The sequence below is a fragment of the Chenopodium quinoa genome, unplaced genomic scaffold, assembly GCF_001683475.1.
Source record: "Chenopodium quinoa cultivar QQ74 unplaced genomic scaffold, ASM168347v1, whole genome shotgun sequence".
NCBI classification, from domain to species: Eukaryota; Viridiplantae; Streptophyta; class Magnoliopsida; order Caryophyllales; family Amaranthaceae; genus Chenopodium; species Chenopodium quinoa.
The window spans coordinates 1629902-1649289 of NW_018745470.1; the positions used below are offsets into that span (position 1 = coordinate 1629902).

At 33.4% G+C, this 19388-nt stretch overlaps 2 protein-coding genes and 1 long non-coding RNA gene across 4 annotated transcripts; all 3 read right to left on the bottom strand.

Moving 5' to 3' along the window:
- Positions 1 to 5141: 5141 nt before the first annotated feature.
- Positions 5142 to 7492, bottom strand: LOC110715090. Of its 2 annotated transcripts, none has more exons than XM_021893672.1 (2): positions 7143 to 7492; positions 5142 to 5279 (listed from the first exon to the last, which is right to left on the bottom strand). In XM_021893672.1, the coding sequence occupies exons 1-2, from the start codon at positions 7458 to 7460 to the stop codon at positions 5247 to 5249; spliced, it is 351 nt and encodes a 116-aa protein (XP_021749364.1). In that variant the 5' UTR covers positions 7461 to 7492; the 3' UTR covers positions 5142 to 5246. The 2 variants fall into 2 exon arrangements, with proteins under 2 accessions (XP_021749364.1, XP_021749365.1); XM_021893673.1 differs by lacking the exon at positions 5142 to 5279 and adding an exon at positions 6698 to 7005.
- A 1-nt stretch (position 7493) lies between these two features.
- LOC110715092 lies at positions 7494 to 7994 on the bottom strand. Its single transcript, XR_002510211.1, has 3 exons — positions 7902 to 7994; positions 7635 to 7736; positions 7494 to 7552 (listed from the first exon to the last, which is right to left on the bottom strand). It is a non-coding gene; the product is annotated as an uncharacterized LOC110715092 (long non-coding RNA).
- Positions 7995 to 8636: 642 nt separating this feature from the next.
- Positions 8637 to 19101, bottom strand: LOC110715042. The gene is made up of 11 exons (XM_021893613.1): positions 18654 to 19101; positions 18169 to 18258; positions 16617 to 16688; positions 13730 to 16085; positions 13335 to 13637; positions 13141 to 13246; positions 12639 to 13059; positions 12238 to 12285; positions 9413 to 10492; positions 9064 to 9308; positions 8637 to 8850 (listed from the first exon to the last, which is right to left on the bottom strand). The coding sequence occupies exons 4-8, from the start codon at positions 14953 to 14955 to the stop codon at positions 12242 to 12244; spliced, it is 2100 nt and encodes a 699-aa protein (XP_021749305.1). The 5' UTR covers positions 14956 to 16085; positions 16617 to 16688; positions 18169 to 18258; positions 18654 to 19101; the 3' UTR covers positions 8637 to 8850; positions 9064 to 9308; positions 9413 to 10492; positions 12238 to 12241.
- Between the last annotated feature and the right edge of the window lie 287 nt (positions 19102 to 19388).

Sequence of the window (19388 nt, forward strand, 5' to 3'; positions counted from 1 at the left end):
CAAAATAGGCACCGCCCAAAGGCGCGCCCGGCCGGGCGGGGAAGAGTAGTTCGCGCCCGAGTTTGCGCCCGGCCGGGCGCGAGAGAAGCTTATAATGGAGAAAAGGCGGGCCAGATCGGGCGGCCCTTCGCCCGGCCGGGCGCGAGGTTTATTAGGAGCTAATTCGGCGGTTTATCTTAGTTTTAATTAGGAGTAATTATTTTTGGGTATAAATACGATTTTAATCCTTTCGATTAGTACTCTCTTCTCTTAGACTTTCTCTCTCTACTTAGTTTTAGATTAATTTCTCTCTCTGCATTTTTGTTCTTAATTCAACTCTTTAATTCTGATTACTTTGGTAACGATTTCTTCTACTTTAATCTCAGTTATTTACTTTTTTCTTTCATCATGTCTCCTTTAATTGCTTTATTTAATTTATATTTAATTATGTCTGAGTAGTTTCCTTTCTAGGTTTTGTGGGGATCCATAAATAATATGAAGGGGTAATTTATTGTTGTTGATTGTCAATGTTATATTAATTTCCTATTGATTGATTTAATGCTCTGTGACTAGATTAGGCCTGATATTTTATGCATGAGTTTAACAATATTGTTTCGAGATTCGAGAGATGAGAATTGATGTTTAGATCTAGTTTCAATAGGCAGGTTAATTTATAAATGGTTAAGTCGAGATTCGAGAGATGAGATTTAATGCCGGTAGAATAATTCTATGATTGTAATACGTAGCGAAACCCCTTTATGTTCTGATTAATTGATGCATTGATGATTGATTATTATGTTTTACCCTGGAATGTTATTTATTGGTGAACCTATGCCCTAGGTCTTTTATTCGTTGATTTTCTCTATTCTTATACTTCTCTACTTTTACTCTCCGTAATTTAGTTTCCTTTCACCATAATATTATTTTGTTAATTAATAATTTAGATTGCTTTAATTAATTAGGAATAGAAAGACCAGTTTCCCTGTGGATTCGACCTACTTCCCTATCTGCATTAGTTAGAAAACTTAGAAATTACTTTTGATCGGGTGATATGACTTTAGCCTGTCAGTGCACTGCTACTGAGTGCACCCTGCGATTGTCAAAGCAACAGAGTTGTCTAGATCCAAAGGCCTTGATTAAGGTGAGCTGCCTCGCGGTGACAATGGAATTAATACTTTCAATCATTTGGAACTTTAGAGAAAAAGAGTATTTTGGCATCTTCAATTTTTGTGGCTCACACAGTCACATCCATCCCTCTCTCTATTTAGATATCCAAAACTTGGATAAGAAAAGCTTTGGCATTCCTTTTCTCATACATTAGTTGATGCTAGTATTTTTGTCTCTATGCATTATACATTATGACCTTAGTAGTTAGATGATATCTTGATTGTGTGTTTGGCTTTGTCCTTATTTTTGGTGTACTTAATCAACTATCAGGAGGTCAAGGAGTCTTTTGATTTTTGGGTTACTCCGTAAGGTGATCTATACATCCAGCTGATTGCATGCATCACTTGCTCGAGAAAGTCAGGCGTCACATAGTTAACATTGATGGGAATGTCTTCACTGTATTTGTTACAACTTTGGTCCTTGAGGTAATCACTCTTCCTATATTTACAGTATATAATAAAAATTCAAGATACAGAACTGCACTCGTCATTTGACTTAATTTTGAAGGTGTGTCGTCAACGTATCATCAACACACACTAAGTCTTGTATTAATTCCTCTTTTCCTTGTTTTCCTTTTTCTTCAGGTGTTATAGCAACAAATGACTACATACTCGAACCAAAATTTGCTTCAAGAATTTTTTCTTTTTGAGAGTAAAATTGTAGTCATTTCATGCAAATATGACAGGGTGTGCTTTTGCCTTTTCAATACAACAATTTATACTTGTATAATACTGGAAATTTTCAAATTAAAGCTTTATATTATTATTAAGTATCATACAATCTAAACTTAACTAAAGAATCAATGGAATATCAATGGAATCTTTGAAACAAAGTATGATAGTACAAGTCTTGTATGCATACAAACAATGGAGGATTTTAAACTAAAACTCTAAAAGATATAAGGGGTTAAGTTTTGAACTTTATAGATATTTAACTATTGAAAAATAACAATGATCTTAAATAAACATGATATTGACCCTACATAACTTTTGTAAAAGCTTGTTACATGCAATTAAACAATGAACAATTAAATGAGTTAACATCAAACAATAGGCGAGTTCGACTTACAAATTTTAATTTACACAAATTTATATGGGCCAATTGATGAAAGCAACATACTATGATATATGTACATAATAATATTTTGTATAATTTAAAAACATATACTCCCTGTGTTTCATAATACTTGATACAATTCTCATTTTTGCCTATCCTATAATACTTGATATATTACTGAATGTGAAATGGGACTACTAATAAAAATATATTTTCCCACATTTTCTCTCCTTGCCTATCCCATTTCCACCCCACTTCTTGTTTTCTTGTAATATAAAAAAATAAAAAGAGAATCTTCTATATATAATAAACAAAAGTTTTTAATAGACCTACTTGTACTTTCTTAAACTACGTGTCCACATTAACGTCCCAAAAAAATAGGACGGAGGGAGTATTAAAGGATGGAGGGAGTATTATTTTAGAATGAAATTTTTGATTGTAGTCGATGATTGTGAGTTATAAAATATTTGTAATTTTTTTTTGTTTTTTTGAATGAAAAATAAATTTGCAATGTTATACTCCCTTTGTCCCTCTTTTTTTTCCCCATAGTTAATTTTTGGATCAACTTTTAATAACTTTGACCACAAATTCCCATTAATGTATAAGAAATAATATAGTCAAGTGGGATATTGTTGGATTCGTCAAGAATACATTTTATTAATATCAAGTTTTTATAATTTTACAATTATAGATCTTGAGATATATACGTTTTAACACGCGTCTCAAAGACCGTGAAAAAAGTCCAATTGAACAAAAAAAGTAGAGACAGAGGTAATACTTATTGCCACCGATGTATCCGAGATATCTTCTAACACCCTATTCCACCCAAAAAAAATATTATGAGTCAGACAAATAAAGATTGAATGCATATCAATCTATAGATCTACTTGTACTTTGTATATGACAATAATTGGTATTAAATTTACCTCCAAAGGATTGCATGGATACATTAGCCCATTTAAGACAATTCAATGATGCTACTTGCAAAAACCTTGAGTGATGATTGCATGTCCTAAAATTAATTTAATTAAATATATCAGGTAGTTGTAATTATTCTATATAAGATCAATATCAAAACGAATAACAAATTTACTTTGCCGCCATCAAAAGTAGATATACAATGTAAACATGGACTGACATTGTAAGTTTGCAATATTTTATATGATATATCATGTTGTAAGGTTCGATACTGGTGGAAATATTGTATCGTTTCCAAAACTAACCTTGGCGCATGACTAACTCTAAACAAATCTATTAATTAAATAAACAAGTATTGGTTTAAATGGATGTAGTGCATTAATTTAGTGCCTGCTAATTCCATGATTTGGTTGCATTTGGTTCTAAACCTCGCACACATACAAGTTTCGATGCGTCATCTGTTTTATGGCACGAATCTCCTTGAAATACAAAAATTGCATGCACAATACCTCTTAAAATGTTAGTGTCTAGAGCTTGAACTCTCTCTGTTCAACCTTCATTTAAAAGAGTGTTGAACCACTTGTTATATTAAGCCGCAAGCTTATAAATACTAGCTCATTAAAGGTCAATAAAAGACTACACAAAAATTATATATAATTATCAAATAATATTATAAGAAGAAAAAGCATGGTGAAATTTAAAAAAAATAATCACTCAATTTATGATTTTCCGCAATTGGTAAAAACATTTCGAGATTATTAAGACTATAAGGTTACGTTGTGTAGCAATTTTCTTGATTATATCCCAGGATTGTTATATTCTATTATATCATTTTTTATTTAAAGACTGTATATAATGATATAAAGTAAGAAGTGTGGTGAATCTTAAACTAAAAGGTATAAGGGATTAAATTTTGAACTTTAACTTCATATTAAAATTATAGATATCTAGCTATTGACAAATAATAATGATTTGTGTAAAGTCAAGTTTAAAGCAATTGGGTCAATTGACTCCACAATAACTCTATTAGTTACATGAAATTAAAAGATTGATAATTAATTTACTTAACATGAGGAAACAATATGCAATTTTGATTTACAAATTTAGTTAATACTAATTTATATGGGCAATAGATAAAGGCAACATATTAAGATATATGTACAATGTATGTACAATTATATAATATTTCGTATAATTTAAAAACATGTATTTTTCTGGAATGAAATTTTGGAGTGAATAACTTTGAGTCATGAAATAAAATTTAAATGTTATTATAGTCATTGCCAAAGATGTATCTGAGATGTCTTCCAACACCCTAATCCATCACTACAAAAAAACAAGGCACATTTTGACACTTTTTTGTACATATATTGACCTTAAAAAGTGTCATAATTTTCTATTTTGACGCTTTAAAAAGCGTCAAAATTTTTGAAGCCAAAATATTTTGACGCTTTTTTGTGTCAATTTATAAGTATAATATGTTGCTTTTGTGTGTCATCCAAAATTATATTATGACACTTTTTTGTGTCATTACTAAAAAAATTATGACACTTTTTTGAGTCATTACTATCAAATTATGACACTTTTGTGTGTCAAATTGGGGGCCGTATTTCCCACCATTACTAATGTCCAAAAACTTGTGACGCTTTTGTTAGTCATTTTTAAAAAAGTTGTGACACTTTTGTGTGTCAAAATGATGATATATTATTTCCAACAATTTAAATACCACCAAAAACTTTGATTTATAAAAGCGTCACTATTTCCCCCTTTTTTTTGGACGAAAATTGATAAAATTAAATTAATGAAGTACTTGTATAAAACTGTAAACAACCAAAATAATAATAATAATAATAATAATAATAATAATAATAATAATAATAATAATAATAATAATAATAATAATTAATATATAAAATCATAATTGATGAAAATGTATTTACAAAAAGTAACATATATATATATAAAACACACACACATATATATATATACATTATATATAGATATTTTCCTAAAAAATATTTTCCTAAAAAAGATGTCCAAACTAATTACACACAACGCTATAAAAGCTACTAAATACCCACACATATATATAATAAGAGTGCTTGAAGCCAAATCACGCTCTTCATTTACTTTTTACCATTGCTGCCTACATCATCAACCTGCGAAAAAAATTTGATATGTGAACAATTATTGTAGTAGTAGTACTGCAAAATTAGAGAAGTTAAACAGAAAATATTTGCCATAGAGGAACGTAAACCAAGCACATAACTGTCTAGTGATACGCCTAGCTAACAAGAATTTTTGTACTAAATAGTCACTTTCTTGCACAACACAAGTAATTAACCCATTGCTATTAAAGGCGGTATGTGCTCGGCTAATAACAAATGACATTCCTATTCAAATATTAAGGATAAAGATAACAAACTGCAAAATGTCTGCTCAATATGGTCTAAGTATTACCTGCCCTTTTAATATGAGAAAACGACAAATCAGAAAAAGAAGCAGCAAATTAGCAATGGATAAAATATCATCTAACAGCAAACTAAAGGTATCAATCCCCTGCATTCGCTGCTTGAGACGACGTACAACAAGCTGGGCATCGCTTTCAATAATCACTCTACTGTACCCCAACCTGCACGCCAAGAGCAGCCCATACCTGCAAGCAGCAGCCTTGTAGCTTGGCCAATGTGAGCATCACAATTAATTTTAACCCAACCAACCCTCGGCACTTCCACGAAGACACAACAGGAGTGAGCATTGCAGGGGGCTTGAACACCCTACTAGCATACTCCCCATAATCAGTAACATACTTCATCATTCTCGCAGCAACCATAAGTAATTTTTTAATTATTAATAAATGGTGAATATTTTTTTACTGTATTCTTTATCAATCTAGCTATATAAAATGACTAACTTTCAAACATTTACCTAAAACGTACTAACTTGCCTCTAACTAACACCACTTCTCCCTAATCGAACCTAAAACCACCTAAAATAGCAATCCTGCAATGAAGTGGATGAAAAAAAGGTGCATAAGGCATTGGTACGTCGACACCAGCAATCCTCACAATAGGTGCATCAACATATTCAAAGCTATCCTCAATAATAGATGTACGTCAAGAACATCAGAGTATGTGAACAGGTGTAGCAAATCAAGCAACTCAAGGAGATCAAGAGAAACAGAAAACTCACATCAGCCTTAATAATTTCAGGTAAGCTGACACACTTGTTTATGTAGTTCTGCTCTTATAGTCTTATTCAGCATCAGTATTATTTATTGATCTTAGAAAATTTTAAGTGGGTCAGAAAAATTTGCAATGTGGTGTTATAGTAGAGTCAAGCAGACAGCAGGCGTTTTGTCTCGACATTTGAATAAAATTTTCTCCTACTATTTCTCAAATAAATGAGCAGAAGATGCTGAGCATCCACAATTACACGACTGGAAGTGCCTAAGTCATCAGTGATATGTGCCAACAGACTTAAAAGTTCTGACTAAAACCTTGACATGCGCAATATCCCAGATAACTTTATCCACTTTCATCTTGAACATATGAATTAAACCATCATTCTTAGGATATGTGCCTCTCAAATATTGGGTTTTATTGCTCACATTATATCATTCTGACTACAAGGAATTTACATCCCCTAAGGTAACTTCATAGTTCTGTAGCATATAGCTAAAATATTCTAATGTAGCTTTCTGTCTTGTCGTTTAAGACAAACCGAGTCTCTTGATTATATTGCTACAGAAAACCACATAATGCAAAGAAGGTGCACCAAGGAAGCTAAACCAATAATACAGAATTTAAAACCAATAATACAGAATTTAAAACCAATAATACAGAATTTAAAACCCGTACGATTCCACGGAATATAGATTCAGCCCTGAGAATCAAGTAGTTGTATTGCATTAGCTTGAGGAAATTTTAATGAAAGGAAATTTTATATCTTGCCACAGATAATGAAAGGAAATTTTTAAAAAAAAAGGAAGCGGATGAAAAAAGAAATGGTTTATTCCAAACCTGAGAATCAAGTAGTTGTATTGCATTATCTATAACTTCTGATGAAACATTTCCACTACGTGTTGCCTTCAAAACCTGTGCCATCATAGAACCAACTGCATCAAATTTTGTGTTCAATATTTGATTTTGTTTAGCAAGATCCTCATTTTGCTTCTTCATATCTAACAGTGCAACCTTCAACTTCTCCACTTCCATATCACTATTGTTGACATAGTAAGACCCTTCTTTCCTTAAATGTCCTTCCACTCCAAAGATGTCGCTTTGCTTCACACCAAAGCCATAATTTAGAGGACGCTTAGGGATCTCGCCTTGATACATAAGTTGATTGAAAACTTCATTTTCAATATCAACCTTGGAATGCAAGAAGAGGACTTATCAAGGCTTTCTTGCACCTTCTTGATTGCATCCTCCTGTTACATGATAAGAAAACTATAAGACTTGGCAAAGAGCTAATAAATTAGTGGTTAAACTAATTTTCATTGGTATATATACCACAAACTGACGAGATGTTGTGCCCTCTTTGAAGCTTCCATCTCCTTCGCTGTAAACACTTTTAAAAAACTCCAATTCACTGAAATCACCTTTTTGTTTTTTCTGCAATGTGAGAAACATACAAATATCTGACATTTAACTTCTGCTATTTTAAGTCTTTTAAATTGACGAAGTTACATTTTCTTCCAAATCTTGTAAGATAGTCAAACAGAAAAAAAAACACTAAATGCAAATTTTAGGACTAAATAAAATGAAGGATAATTATACCAAAATAGCTCTGCGATTTGCAAAGCTTTTAGCACCACTCTTGCGCACGAGAACTTGCGACGCACGAGAAGCTTTTCCGAGTTCAGACATTTTTCTGTTTATTTAAAATCATGGTTAGCATGAGATAGAAAATAAAGTTACATCACACTAAAACCACTATGATCAGAATATAACGGATTTGCTTGTGTCATTAGGTAGTGAGTTGGTCTGATGGAAGCTAGCCTCTGTTCTCACTAACACGTGTACTGTGTAAATATAATGGATTTGAGATCTCTAAACCTTATCGTGTGACTAACTATATCTGATGGGATGCAATGCTGACACAAGCAAACGACTATTGGCAACAGCAAGATAGGAAGGAGAGAATATGTAGCTTATTAGAGAGACAAAAAAGGAAAAGGGTTGTAGCATCAGCGGCGAATACAGGAGGTCCATTACTGTTGTTTCATTGTGTATACTTTACTCTTTTCTCTCTCTGATTTGTTCCTTATAAAGCTATAAGACTGTAAGTTTATAGATTTGCTGGTCATAGGTTATCGCTTATGAAGAATTAGAGGACATTGTGGGAGGAGTTGATCAGCATAAACAACATAACCACCAAAATGTTTATCACACATCTAGGATTGTTCATTTATTATATCCTACTAAAATGTTACTAACAACTTGACAACATACAAAACGGTTATACAGAGCTAATCTATAAACAAGAAATTCCCGTAAAAATCAAAATGCAAACCTTGGCGTCCGATGAAAGCCAATAATCAACCAGAAAACTCCAATTTTGAGTTGTGATTCCATCAAGTATACTAGCATAATTTTGCTCACGCGTTTTTTCCACGGAATCAAAATAATCCTTCTTTAATGCATATCTATGATTTTTCCATGCTTTGCCAATACGCTTCAAAATAGCATTCCTCATTTCCTTTCCATCGGGTAACAGAAAATGTGCCTTAAAGTAAATGTACAAATAAAGTTACGTTAAGATTAATCTATGTAGCATATATAACTTATAGCGTATCATACAACATGTGAGTTATTATTGTGGCATTCATAATTATATCATATATCAGAGAACCATAGCATATGTCAGGCATGCAATAGATTATAAGTGTAGTAATGAAAGTAAGATTATATATTCATGGTGAACGATTAAAAGGCGTACCCGAACAAGGTTAACAATATTGCCTCTCATATTCGAGCTCAACTTATGCCAATTTCAAATTCCCACGGGACAAAATTCTTCTCGTTTAGCAATGTCTCCTAAGAAACTCACAAGGATGGAGCCACCTTTGTGAAGAGGTTGGTTGAATTCATTAAATTGGGCGAAGTACCTAAATCTTGGTGCATCATTCCACACATCTCGAGGCTGAACAGAACCCTTCACAAGGTGTCGTGTTCCATCAACATCTTTGAAAACAATGAAATTAGATAATGTTTAAACAATAAAAAAAAAAAAACATTCGAAAGGAAAAAAACAAAGCACATAATATTAAATATGCATTTACACTTACCAAATGCCACAACCTCTTCTTCCTCATCAAACTTGACATGCTCTGGCCAATTTTTCACAATACTTCGGCGTCTAAATTTTGTTCTTTTCACACCACTGTCCACTCCACCTGACTCATGCAACTCTTCTTCACTCTCTGATTGAGATTCAGGTTCGTCAGAGTCAAAATTTAACCTCTTGTTGCTTTCAGCATGAATATATGCAGGAGACTTATCCTTTTGGAGTCCCGTTGAACAAGTTGTATTCATTTGAGGTTGTGTCAAGGGTTCACCTCCAAAATTAGAAGACGTCATAGGATGCTTCTTTTGAGTTTGTTGCATAGCTTCCAGGGGTGAAACAACTCTTCTTTCTAATTGGGATTTAGCTCCAGTCAAAGAAGAGACAATAGGTTATTGTGAAGCTCCCACCGGCAGTGCACCTGTTTTAGCTCCAGGAAAAGGTTGTTTACTCGGATGTTCGGTAGCTTTTTGAGGTTGCTTTGATGCTTTAGTCGGCTGAGTTGTTTCTTTATGAGGGACTTGTGTTGTTTCTTGTGACGGAAGTGCACCAGTTTTAGCTTAGTAAAAGGTGGAATAGTCGGATGCTCTGTAGCCTTATGATGCTTTGATGGTTTAGTAGGTTGAATTGTTCCTTTGTGAGGCTGTAGTGTTTCTTTAAGAGGGAGTTGTGATGTTTGTGGTGTTACAGATTGTAACATAGGATACGATCTAGGTTGTGATGGGGTTAAAGGAGGTTTTGATGACATCTTTTGTTGGGAGTTTGATGGCATTATAGTTGGCATACCTGCTTCTGATGCAGCAGCTACAGATGAAGATGATGTAGATGTGGGTTTTGATGCATTAATAGAAGATTTGTTTGGTTGCGATATGTGCCCAAACGTTTGTGATCTTCCAAGTGTTGGAGGGCTAAATGGTCCCCATTGGGTGGATTGGTTAGAAGACTCTGAAAAGTTGGATTGTGACACTGCAATATGGCTGGACTTAGACTGTAAGGATGTCGAAGTGGGCTGCTTATTTAAAGAAATTGAGCCTCGCCAGGGGGTAAAGCAGTTCTTTTACTTCTGCAACTCATTATGAGGCACCTATTAACAGAAACAAATACAACTAGTCAGAAATTATGTGTGCAGCATAGGATATCAGACAGGTTTCAATTTTCTGAATCGAAATGTGAAAATGAAGTCGAAGGAAGTAGAGTATGCATACAGGTGACAGTTCTGCTAAACCTCAGTAATCAATCTGCAAATAGCTGAGCATAATCAAGTAAATCAACTCAGATTACTGATTTACTACGTATACCTGAGTATGCCAATTAAAATTCTTAGCTTAAATTGTTGAGTTGGTTTTTAATAATATCGATCAATGCATCAGTCTGTCGAAATCCACATACAACTTTCTGATTTCTTTGTGTTCCTCAATTTGTTTGCAGAAATGGATCGAATACAAAAGGGTACTGCAATGCACCCACAAGCTCCGCCCTTTTTGGTGTATAGCAGGAGACCAAGGGGGGAACAGGATCAGCAGCAGAAGCAGAGGCCTTCTCCACCTCTCACTTGAGCAACGGTTTACTGATATGGGCAGGGAGCATGTTTTGTTATATTAGCTCTTTTACTGTGGTAACTTTAGCTTGTTGACAAGTTGTAGTAAATTAGAAATTAAGGCTTTTGTCCATATATGTATGAGTTGTAGTAGTATAAATAGGAAGAGACTAAAGTAGAGGAGGTAGGCAGAAAATTGTAAGGACTTTTGGAGAGTAATGGCCTAAAGCCATTGTCCTAATAAACAGCATAAAAATATCGAGAGAATTTAATGATCAATAACTAATCTTTAAAGGCAAAAGACATTAATTGAAACAGCATAAAAATATCGACAAAATGTTTCCTAAAAAGAAAAATTGACGATAAAATCTACTGTATAAGAATAAATATACTTGCATTACTTGAAAACAGATTTCCAATAGCTACTCTAACTGTATTCCTAATTTCCAATGAACTGACCAATGTGTGATCAAACTTTACCGATTATAGCATTTATGTTTAATAAGGTGAGGTGGTTAGAGACTTGAAAACGGATTGGGCATATTTATTTACCGACTACTGCAGATCTGATCTTACACCAATTTGTGGTCCATTAGCTTTTAACATACAGTTTCTAACATTTAGACAGAGATGCAAATGCTCTAAATACTAACCAATCTTCAACTGGCCAGTTATCATCAAAGAAGAGTCACAAAGAAAAAAACAAGGAGAATGGCTCCCTATATTGGATATTGTAACAAACATTCATGCAAAGAATTCCAGCTTTATACATAAGTAGATTACCCCTTCTCTACTGAATGCGACCCAAATGCAAAGCCTAAATGCAAACCAAGGGTTTAGTTTAGAGTAAATATGTGATTTCATCACAAAATTCAGAAGACAGAGAAATAGAATGGCTGAAAGCAATTTGATAGTACTCCAACAAGGTAACTATTATTCTTCATTCAAACGAAAGATTAATTTTAAAAATAAATGAAAAGATGCATTTACGAAATCAGGCTAGTTATACAAATTCCATTGCTTAGTAAGTTATCTGAGTCATAATTAAACAATGGTTTCATACTTTCATGTGATTACATATGCAATAGAATCAGGAATTTCTTACAATTGCTTCTGTTTTTCAAATTATTGCTGATGGTTACTAATAGTTAAATTTTCAATTATTCTGTAAACAGTAAAAAAGAAGTTTTATTAAATGATTAATTTAATTATGATTATTTATCTAACGTAAAAATTAAGAAACAAGTGCATATAATTTTTCAATGCAATATTGAATAGGGGAAAGTATTTACCTAATTAAACCTCTTCGTTCTCTCTCTTTTTGACAGGAAGTTCTACACCTGAACAATGAGAATATAGCTGTAATTATATATGATATTGACGAGAAAGAAAAAAAATAGTGTGTTAATTAAGAGCAAATCGAAATCATAAGAAAAAACGCTATAACTGTTAGATGGTATGAGAAAATAGATTGTAATTAACAAATAGAATTAACAAAAAGTAAAGGGATAAATTCAGCAAAAGGAAATATTAATTAATGACAAATATCAACTCATAATTAAATTCAGCAATTACAAATCCAAATTAAATAATAAATAGGAAACTAATCATTCATTGTCGTTATCTACTTCGGTTAACTCATCCCCTAAATCAAACAAGTCTCTAGGCTTAGTCTTTACAACATGAAACCAACCTTTTCGTATCTCATCTTCAATGTAGAAAACCTGTTTTACTTGAGATGAGAAAATAAAAGGATCATCTTGCAAATTTCTTCCTGAATGCATCAACTTAGAGAAATTAACACATATAGAGCCATTTTGATCTGATTTAACACCCCTATGTATGTCTACCCAAACACAATGAAACAATATAGCTTTGTAAGTCCCATAATAGTCCAATTCATATATATCCTTCACTTTCCCATAGTATGCTTCTCCATCTGCTTCAACCATGATTCCAGAATTTTGGGAAGTCAAACGGCTATCACGGTCCATGATCTGAAATTTATACCCATTGATCATAAAGCCCTTCATTTTTCTACCATAACAATTCAATCCCCCTGCCAGAATTTTTCTAAGTTTCCCATCTTCGGTGGATTCATCTATTGAGTGTACCTATCATGGTAGAATATAAAGTCAAAAACAGTCTGCTATTTTTGTAAGAAAATTGAACACATTAGGATACATATATATCACCTGACTTCGCAACCACTCTCCAAACTCGTTGATGATCCAATCACTTTCATCACTTTCAGTGATTGGGTTATGTGTATTCATTTGTCGCTTTAGATTTAAAAATTCTCTTCAAAGAAAGGAAAATAAATTATAATTTATAATGATATATTATAATAATTGGTTATTCATAAAATAGAATAAAACTTGCTACTTACTCGAGAAGATCTTGAATTTCATCAGAATGATGCAGTAAAACATAACGATGAGCTTGTTTTAGGCTTTTGTCATCTAGACGGAAATTGACTTCTTTCCCAATTACTCGACCGCCAGAATTACACAAGCATTTTCCAGAATTGGGACTATCATCATCAATTCGTTTAGGTTTGTTAAAGACGGTCTTAACACCTTCAAGATATCTTGAACAAAACCTAATGGTCTCCTCTAAAAGGTAGCCTTCTGCAATTGACCCATCAGGTTGGGCTTTATTAGCTACATGTGACTTTAGATGGGCCAAGTACCTTTTCAAAAAGTCAAATTATAATTAAAATACAGTAAGTTTATAGATTTTCTAGATGAATTTAGATTAGACATATATGTAAATAAATCTAACCTCTCAATGGGATACATCCATCTGTACTGTACTGGCCCATCGAGTTTAACCTCTTCCACTAAGTGAATTAGCAAATGAACCATGATTGTGAAAAATGAAGGCAAAAACTCCATTTCCAACTCACAAAGGGTTAATACAATTCCTTCTTGAAGAGCATCTAGATCATCAGGATCAATAGCAGTGGAGCATAATTGCTTGAAAAAGTAAGACAATTTTGCAAGCAAATCAATTACTTTTGTTGCATTAGAAGCTCTTAATGCGACGGGAAGGATATCTTGCATCAAAACATGGTTGTCATGGCTCTTAAGGTTAATCAACCTTCTTTGCTTCATGTTCACGCATCTAGAAAGGTTAGATCCATAGCCATCAGGGACTCTGAGTTTTTGTAAAACTTTTAAGAACCTCTCTTTCTCCTCTACAGACATAGAATAAGAAGTTGAAGGCATATGATTATCTTGAACCCAAAGATGTGGCTTTATGCCACATCCTTGAAGGGCATCTCGATCATCCTTCTTATCTCTGCTTTTATCGGTATTTAAGAGAGTATTTAAAATATTGTCACACACATTTTTTTCTATGTGCATTACATCTAGATTATGCCTCAACAAATTATGTTCCCAATACTCTAAATTATAAAATATGCTTCTCTTGGTACCAATGACAACATCTTCTTCATTGTTACTCTCGTTACCTCTCTTTCTTTTTGATGCCTTCCCATAAACATACCCAACCTTTTCTTGTAGCCCCAATATGTCAGTCCCACTAGGCCGAGGTGGAGCTTCACCATGCTCTTCTCTTCCGTTAAAACTGTCACTCTCAAATCGATATGGATGACATGATGGAAGCCATTTTCGATACCCACAATAACAAGTCTTACTCCCAAATTTTTCAGAAGGAGTTGAATCAATGCATATAGGGCATGCCATATAGCCTTTGGTGCTCAGACCGGAGAGCATTGCATAACCAGGAAAGTCATTAATAGTCCAAAGCAAAGCGGCTCGCAATTTAAATTTCTCTCCATCATAAGCATCAAAAGCATCAACCCCACTCCATAACAATTTCAATTCATGAACTAGTGGCTGCAAATACACATCGATGTCAATTCCGGGACTTGTTTTACCGGGAATGATAATAGACAACATGAATGAAGATGGTTTCATACATAACCACGGTGGAAGATTATAGGGAATCAACACCACAGGCCATGTACTATAAGTCGTGTTCATCAAACGATATGGATTAAACCCATCACTTGCAAGTCCTAATCAAACACTACGAGGATCCGAGGCAAAATCCTCATAACGTTGATCAAATGATTTCCAAGCTAATGCATCTGAAGGGTGCCTTAACATCTTCTTATCAACATCATTCAATTTATCATTATGAGTATAATGCCATCTCATATCTTCTACTGTTTTTGAGGACATGTAAATTCTCTTCAGTCTAGGGATAAGAGGAAAGTAACGCATTACCTTAGTTGGCTCACCACTCGTAGAAACAGTCTTATCTTGATCTCTGACATTATCATTTCTACCCTTATTTTTCTTCCATCTTGATGTACCACAAACATGACACTTGTCTTTCTTTGAATAATCACCCCAATACAACATACAGTTATTTGGACAAGCATCAATCTTCTCATACCCAAGGCCAAGGTCTTTTATTATTCTCTTACTTTGATAATAAGATGAGGGGAACTCAAGTATTTGGGGAAATGCGTCTATGAGAAGCTCGAGTAGCATATTAAAGGATTCAGCAGACCAATGGCTCATACATTTTATGTGAAAAAGGTGTAAAAGAAAAGACAGTTTGGAAAATTTAGTACACCCGTCATACAATTTCTCATCGGAAACATCAAGTAATTTCTTATACTTAGCTTCATCTTGCGTTGTTGAAAATTCTAAATCAATCTCCTCTTCATAAAAGACAGGGTCTTCAAGATACTCGTCATTTTCATTATTTTCATGTGGTTCAAAGGTTAGGTCATTTGAGGGTTTTTCAAAACTAAAAGCAGATCTCAATAGGCCTCCCATATCATCTCGACCTCCAAACCTTGTTTGATCTAGTGGGGATCCTTAGCTAGTACTACCTCCATCACACCCAATCATACGCTGAAGCAAATCCCCTTGACCATGAAAAATCCATTTCTTGTATGATTTATAAAACCCGTTAAACAAGATATGTCTTTCTACATCATTTACACAAAGCCATTTATCCACTTTACATGTCTTACATGGACACCGAATCTTTCCTTTTCCTTCTACCTGAGCTACCTTAGCAAAGTTAATGAATTGCATACAACCTTTGACATATTGAGTGTGGCATCGTGGAAGTTCTATCCAACTTGTATCCATATCTATACATAATTAATACTTTAATAAGGGAACTACAATTTTGACCAAATAAATAGAAAATTTTAAAGCTTACTTATCAGAACAAATATCAAATTCTTCACAAACTAAAATACACAACAAAGCAGATTGGGGTAGCATACTTTTATTTCATATATTCTGATCATAAAACTGAGGAAAGGTCAATCATTATAGCCATGCAACAGAAATAAAAGTTATAGGTATAGGATTTACTATATGAAATCTAACCTATTGATGCAATTTTCATTGCATACTATTTAAACCTCACTATATAATAATAAAAAAAATTAAGAAAAATCACCTACAATTATATAATTAAACCAATGTAATCAAAGATGATGAACTATTGGAGATACCAAATAGTTATAAGTCACTAAGTTGCTTTGTCAAAGTCATTACAAGCCATACAAACAAAATTACATGCTTACTTGGTATAGCATACAACAATCTTAAAGCTTATCTCAAAACTAAACTGTCATAACTTGAAATAGTAGCATATAAGATGTGAGTAATACCTTGGTATAGCTGTCTTCAAGAGTCTTCTAAACTAAGCATGCAGTGACCAAAAGAATCCAAAAGGATGAATGCTGAAAAAAAAAAATCAAGCAATATCCACACATTAGATGATATATTATATAATATAAAGAATTATGTTCGAGTGACCAAAAAAAAAATTATAGGGGGGGGGGGGGAGAAAACTCAAAAGACACTTCAATTGAAAACAGTGATAACAAAAACAAATACGGTAATTCAATACTCAAATGCAAAGTTGACATGGGAGATAACATAGAAAAATACACATCAGTAGTGGAATCAAATTGGGAGAGTTTGAAGTTGTTAGAAAAATACTCATTGAACGAATTTACTGGGCATTTGATAAATATGGTAAACATGAGATGCTGGTTCTGGTGGCTTTTGTTTGGGATACGTGGGCTTTTCATAATTCAGTGGTGTTTGGTAAGACTTGGAGCAGTGAATTATAGTAGGAGTTATGGGTTTTGTGAAACTTGTTCTCGATTTTAAAAAATATAATTAGAGAGTTTGCTATGTTTCTGGCTTCCTGCTACCAGAGCTGTGATTTATAGAAGTTATTAGCTTCCTCATGCTCCTGGTATAATAAAAATCAAAACTGACGCTGTAATGTTGGAGGAGAATGGCATGGGGTTAGGGGCAGTTTTTAGGGATGCTGCAGGTTGTGTTCATACAGTGGTGGTGCGTAGGGAAGTCTGTAGAAGTTCAGTTGAGGTGGCTGAAGTTCTCGCTGCTAGATTGGGGTTACAGGTTCCCTTGAGTCTTGGTTATCAAAAGGTGGAACTAGAATGTGATGCTGCTAATTTATGAGGTGCAATTAATTTGAAGTACTTTGGGAGGTCTGTTTTTGATCTACTGGTGGAAGATATATGTAGCTTGGGGGGACAATCTTGATAGTTTTTCTTGCCATCATGTGAAAAGGAAGGGTAATACAGCAGCACTTATGATAGACTTACTCCTTCAAAGGGTCCATATCTTAACTCCTTAAGATCAACTATACGAACAACATGATTCAATTCTTAATAGTTAATTGAATCTTTTCTCAAATATTGTTTAGCGTAATGACTTTTATACTCAAAGAAATAATCACAGATATGGTAATCAAGCATTCCATGATTTAAAAAAAAAAGCCGAAATTGATGGCATAATTTATAAGACATAATACCAGCATGCTCAAAGCTCTGAATTCAAGCAGTCTGCTAAACTAACTGCTACATACATCTCTGTTCTCAGAAATTGATCACCTTTAAGAAAACTATTAAATATATCTAATTACACCTGAAAAGAATATGAGATATATTTTTCAATCAATGTCACCAAAGTCAGCATACATCTCTATTTTTATAGTTATCCCATTTAGCCGAAGAAGGTAATAGACCATCACCTATTATGAATAATCAAATAATTATTCATTAACTATGGATTTAGTAAAAGCTTAAGCTCAAAACTCACAGCCAACTATAGACATTCAAAGATACACAACCGAAATTTTCATCCAGAACAATATTATATTTAGGCAGTGCTTATGTACATTACCTCCAATTCTTGAAGCCGTTTCTCCGCCTTTTTAGCTTCTGATTTTCCACTTCTTTGCACTTCAAATACCACAGCTTCTCCTCAGATGACCTGTGCATAATTATGGTCAAAAATCTGCTGGTTAATTGTAGTTGTGCATTTTGTTTCAATTTAAAAAAGAATCTAAAGTTTGAAAGCAATGTATATGTAAACATTTAATTAAACAACTGATTGAATATGTATACATCTGAAAATTATCAAAAAGTTAGAATTTTTAATAAAAATATGCATAATTCGAGACTTCGAGTAACAATTGCAAATGGGTATCCAATTCTTTACCAATAAAAAAGTTAGAATATAATTAACCAATTCAATAACTTAATTAATTCGTTAATTCAACCCATTCCTCAACTATAATCGGAGATTATAATAATAATAATAATCATGCATGCAGCTATCAACATACATAATAATTAAAGAAAAAAATTGGAAAAAAAAAAACTTACGAGATCTTTGGGCTGAATCTTGATAAATTTTCTCCAACAAACAATAGAAACGATGAATCAAAACTCGCAATACAAATTAACCCCAAAACTAAATTAAGAGAACTTTTTTGGCAAATTATGAAGAGTATTAAAGCAATCTGCAATTCACATCATACTATACGCTTCAAATATATTGAAAAAAACAAAATTGAAGAGGTAAAGTAAGAAGTGGGCTGAGATGATTATATGCTAACTGAAATCAAGAAATTAGGGATTTTTTTGTGAAGATTCAAAGTTTTTAGGCAACAAATCTGAGCGGCGAATAAGGTGTTATTGGCAACTGCTTAACAAAACCGTACTGGGAGCTGATAGTGCAGTAAGGACGAACATGGGGTACAGTTTCCCGGGATATTAGATTAAAAATTTTGGTGAAATTTTAATTTCAGCGGGTTAGTTGTGTAAATGTGTAATTGATAGTTGGGTGATACGTTTCATTGCATTCAATATTATGATCCTTTTCAGGGACACAGTATATTTTGCCTCTAAAATTAGTCAAAATGTATAAATTATATAATAGTGGACGGAGGAAAATTATGACCCATTACAAATGTATAAATTATTTTAAAATTCCCTCCCTCAAACCTTCCTTTCTCTTGCTGGCTTCTCCACAATCCACAGACCACACCCACTATTATGGAAATTGGTTTAACAGGTCACAACAATGACATGAGAATTTGACAAATTAACACTTCGAAA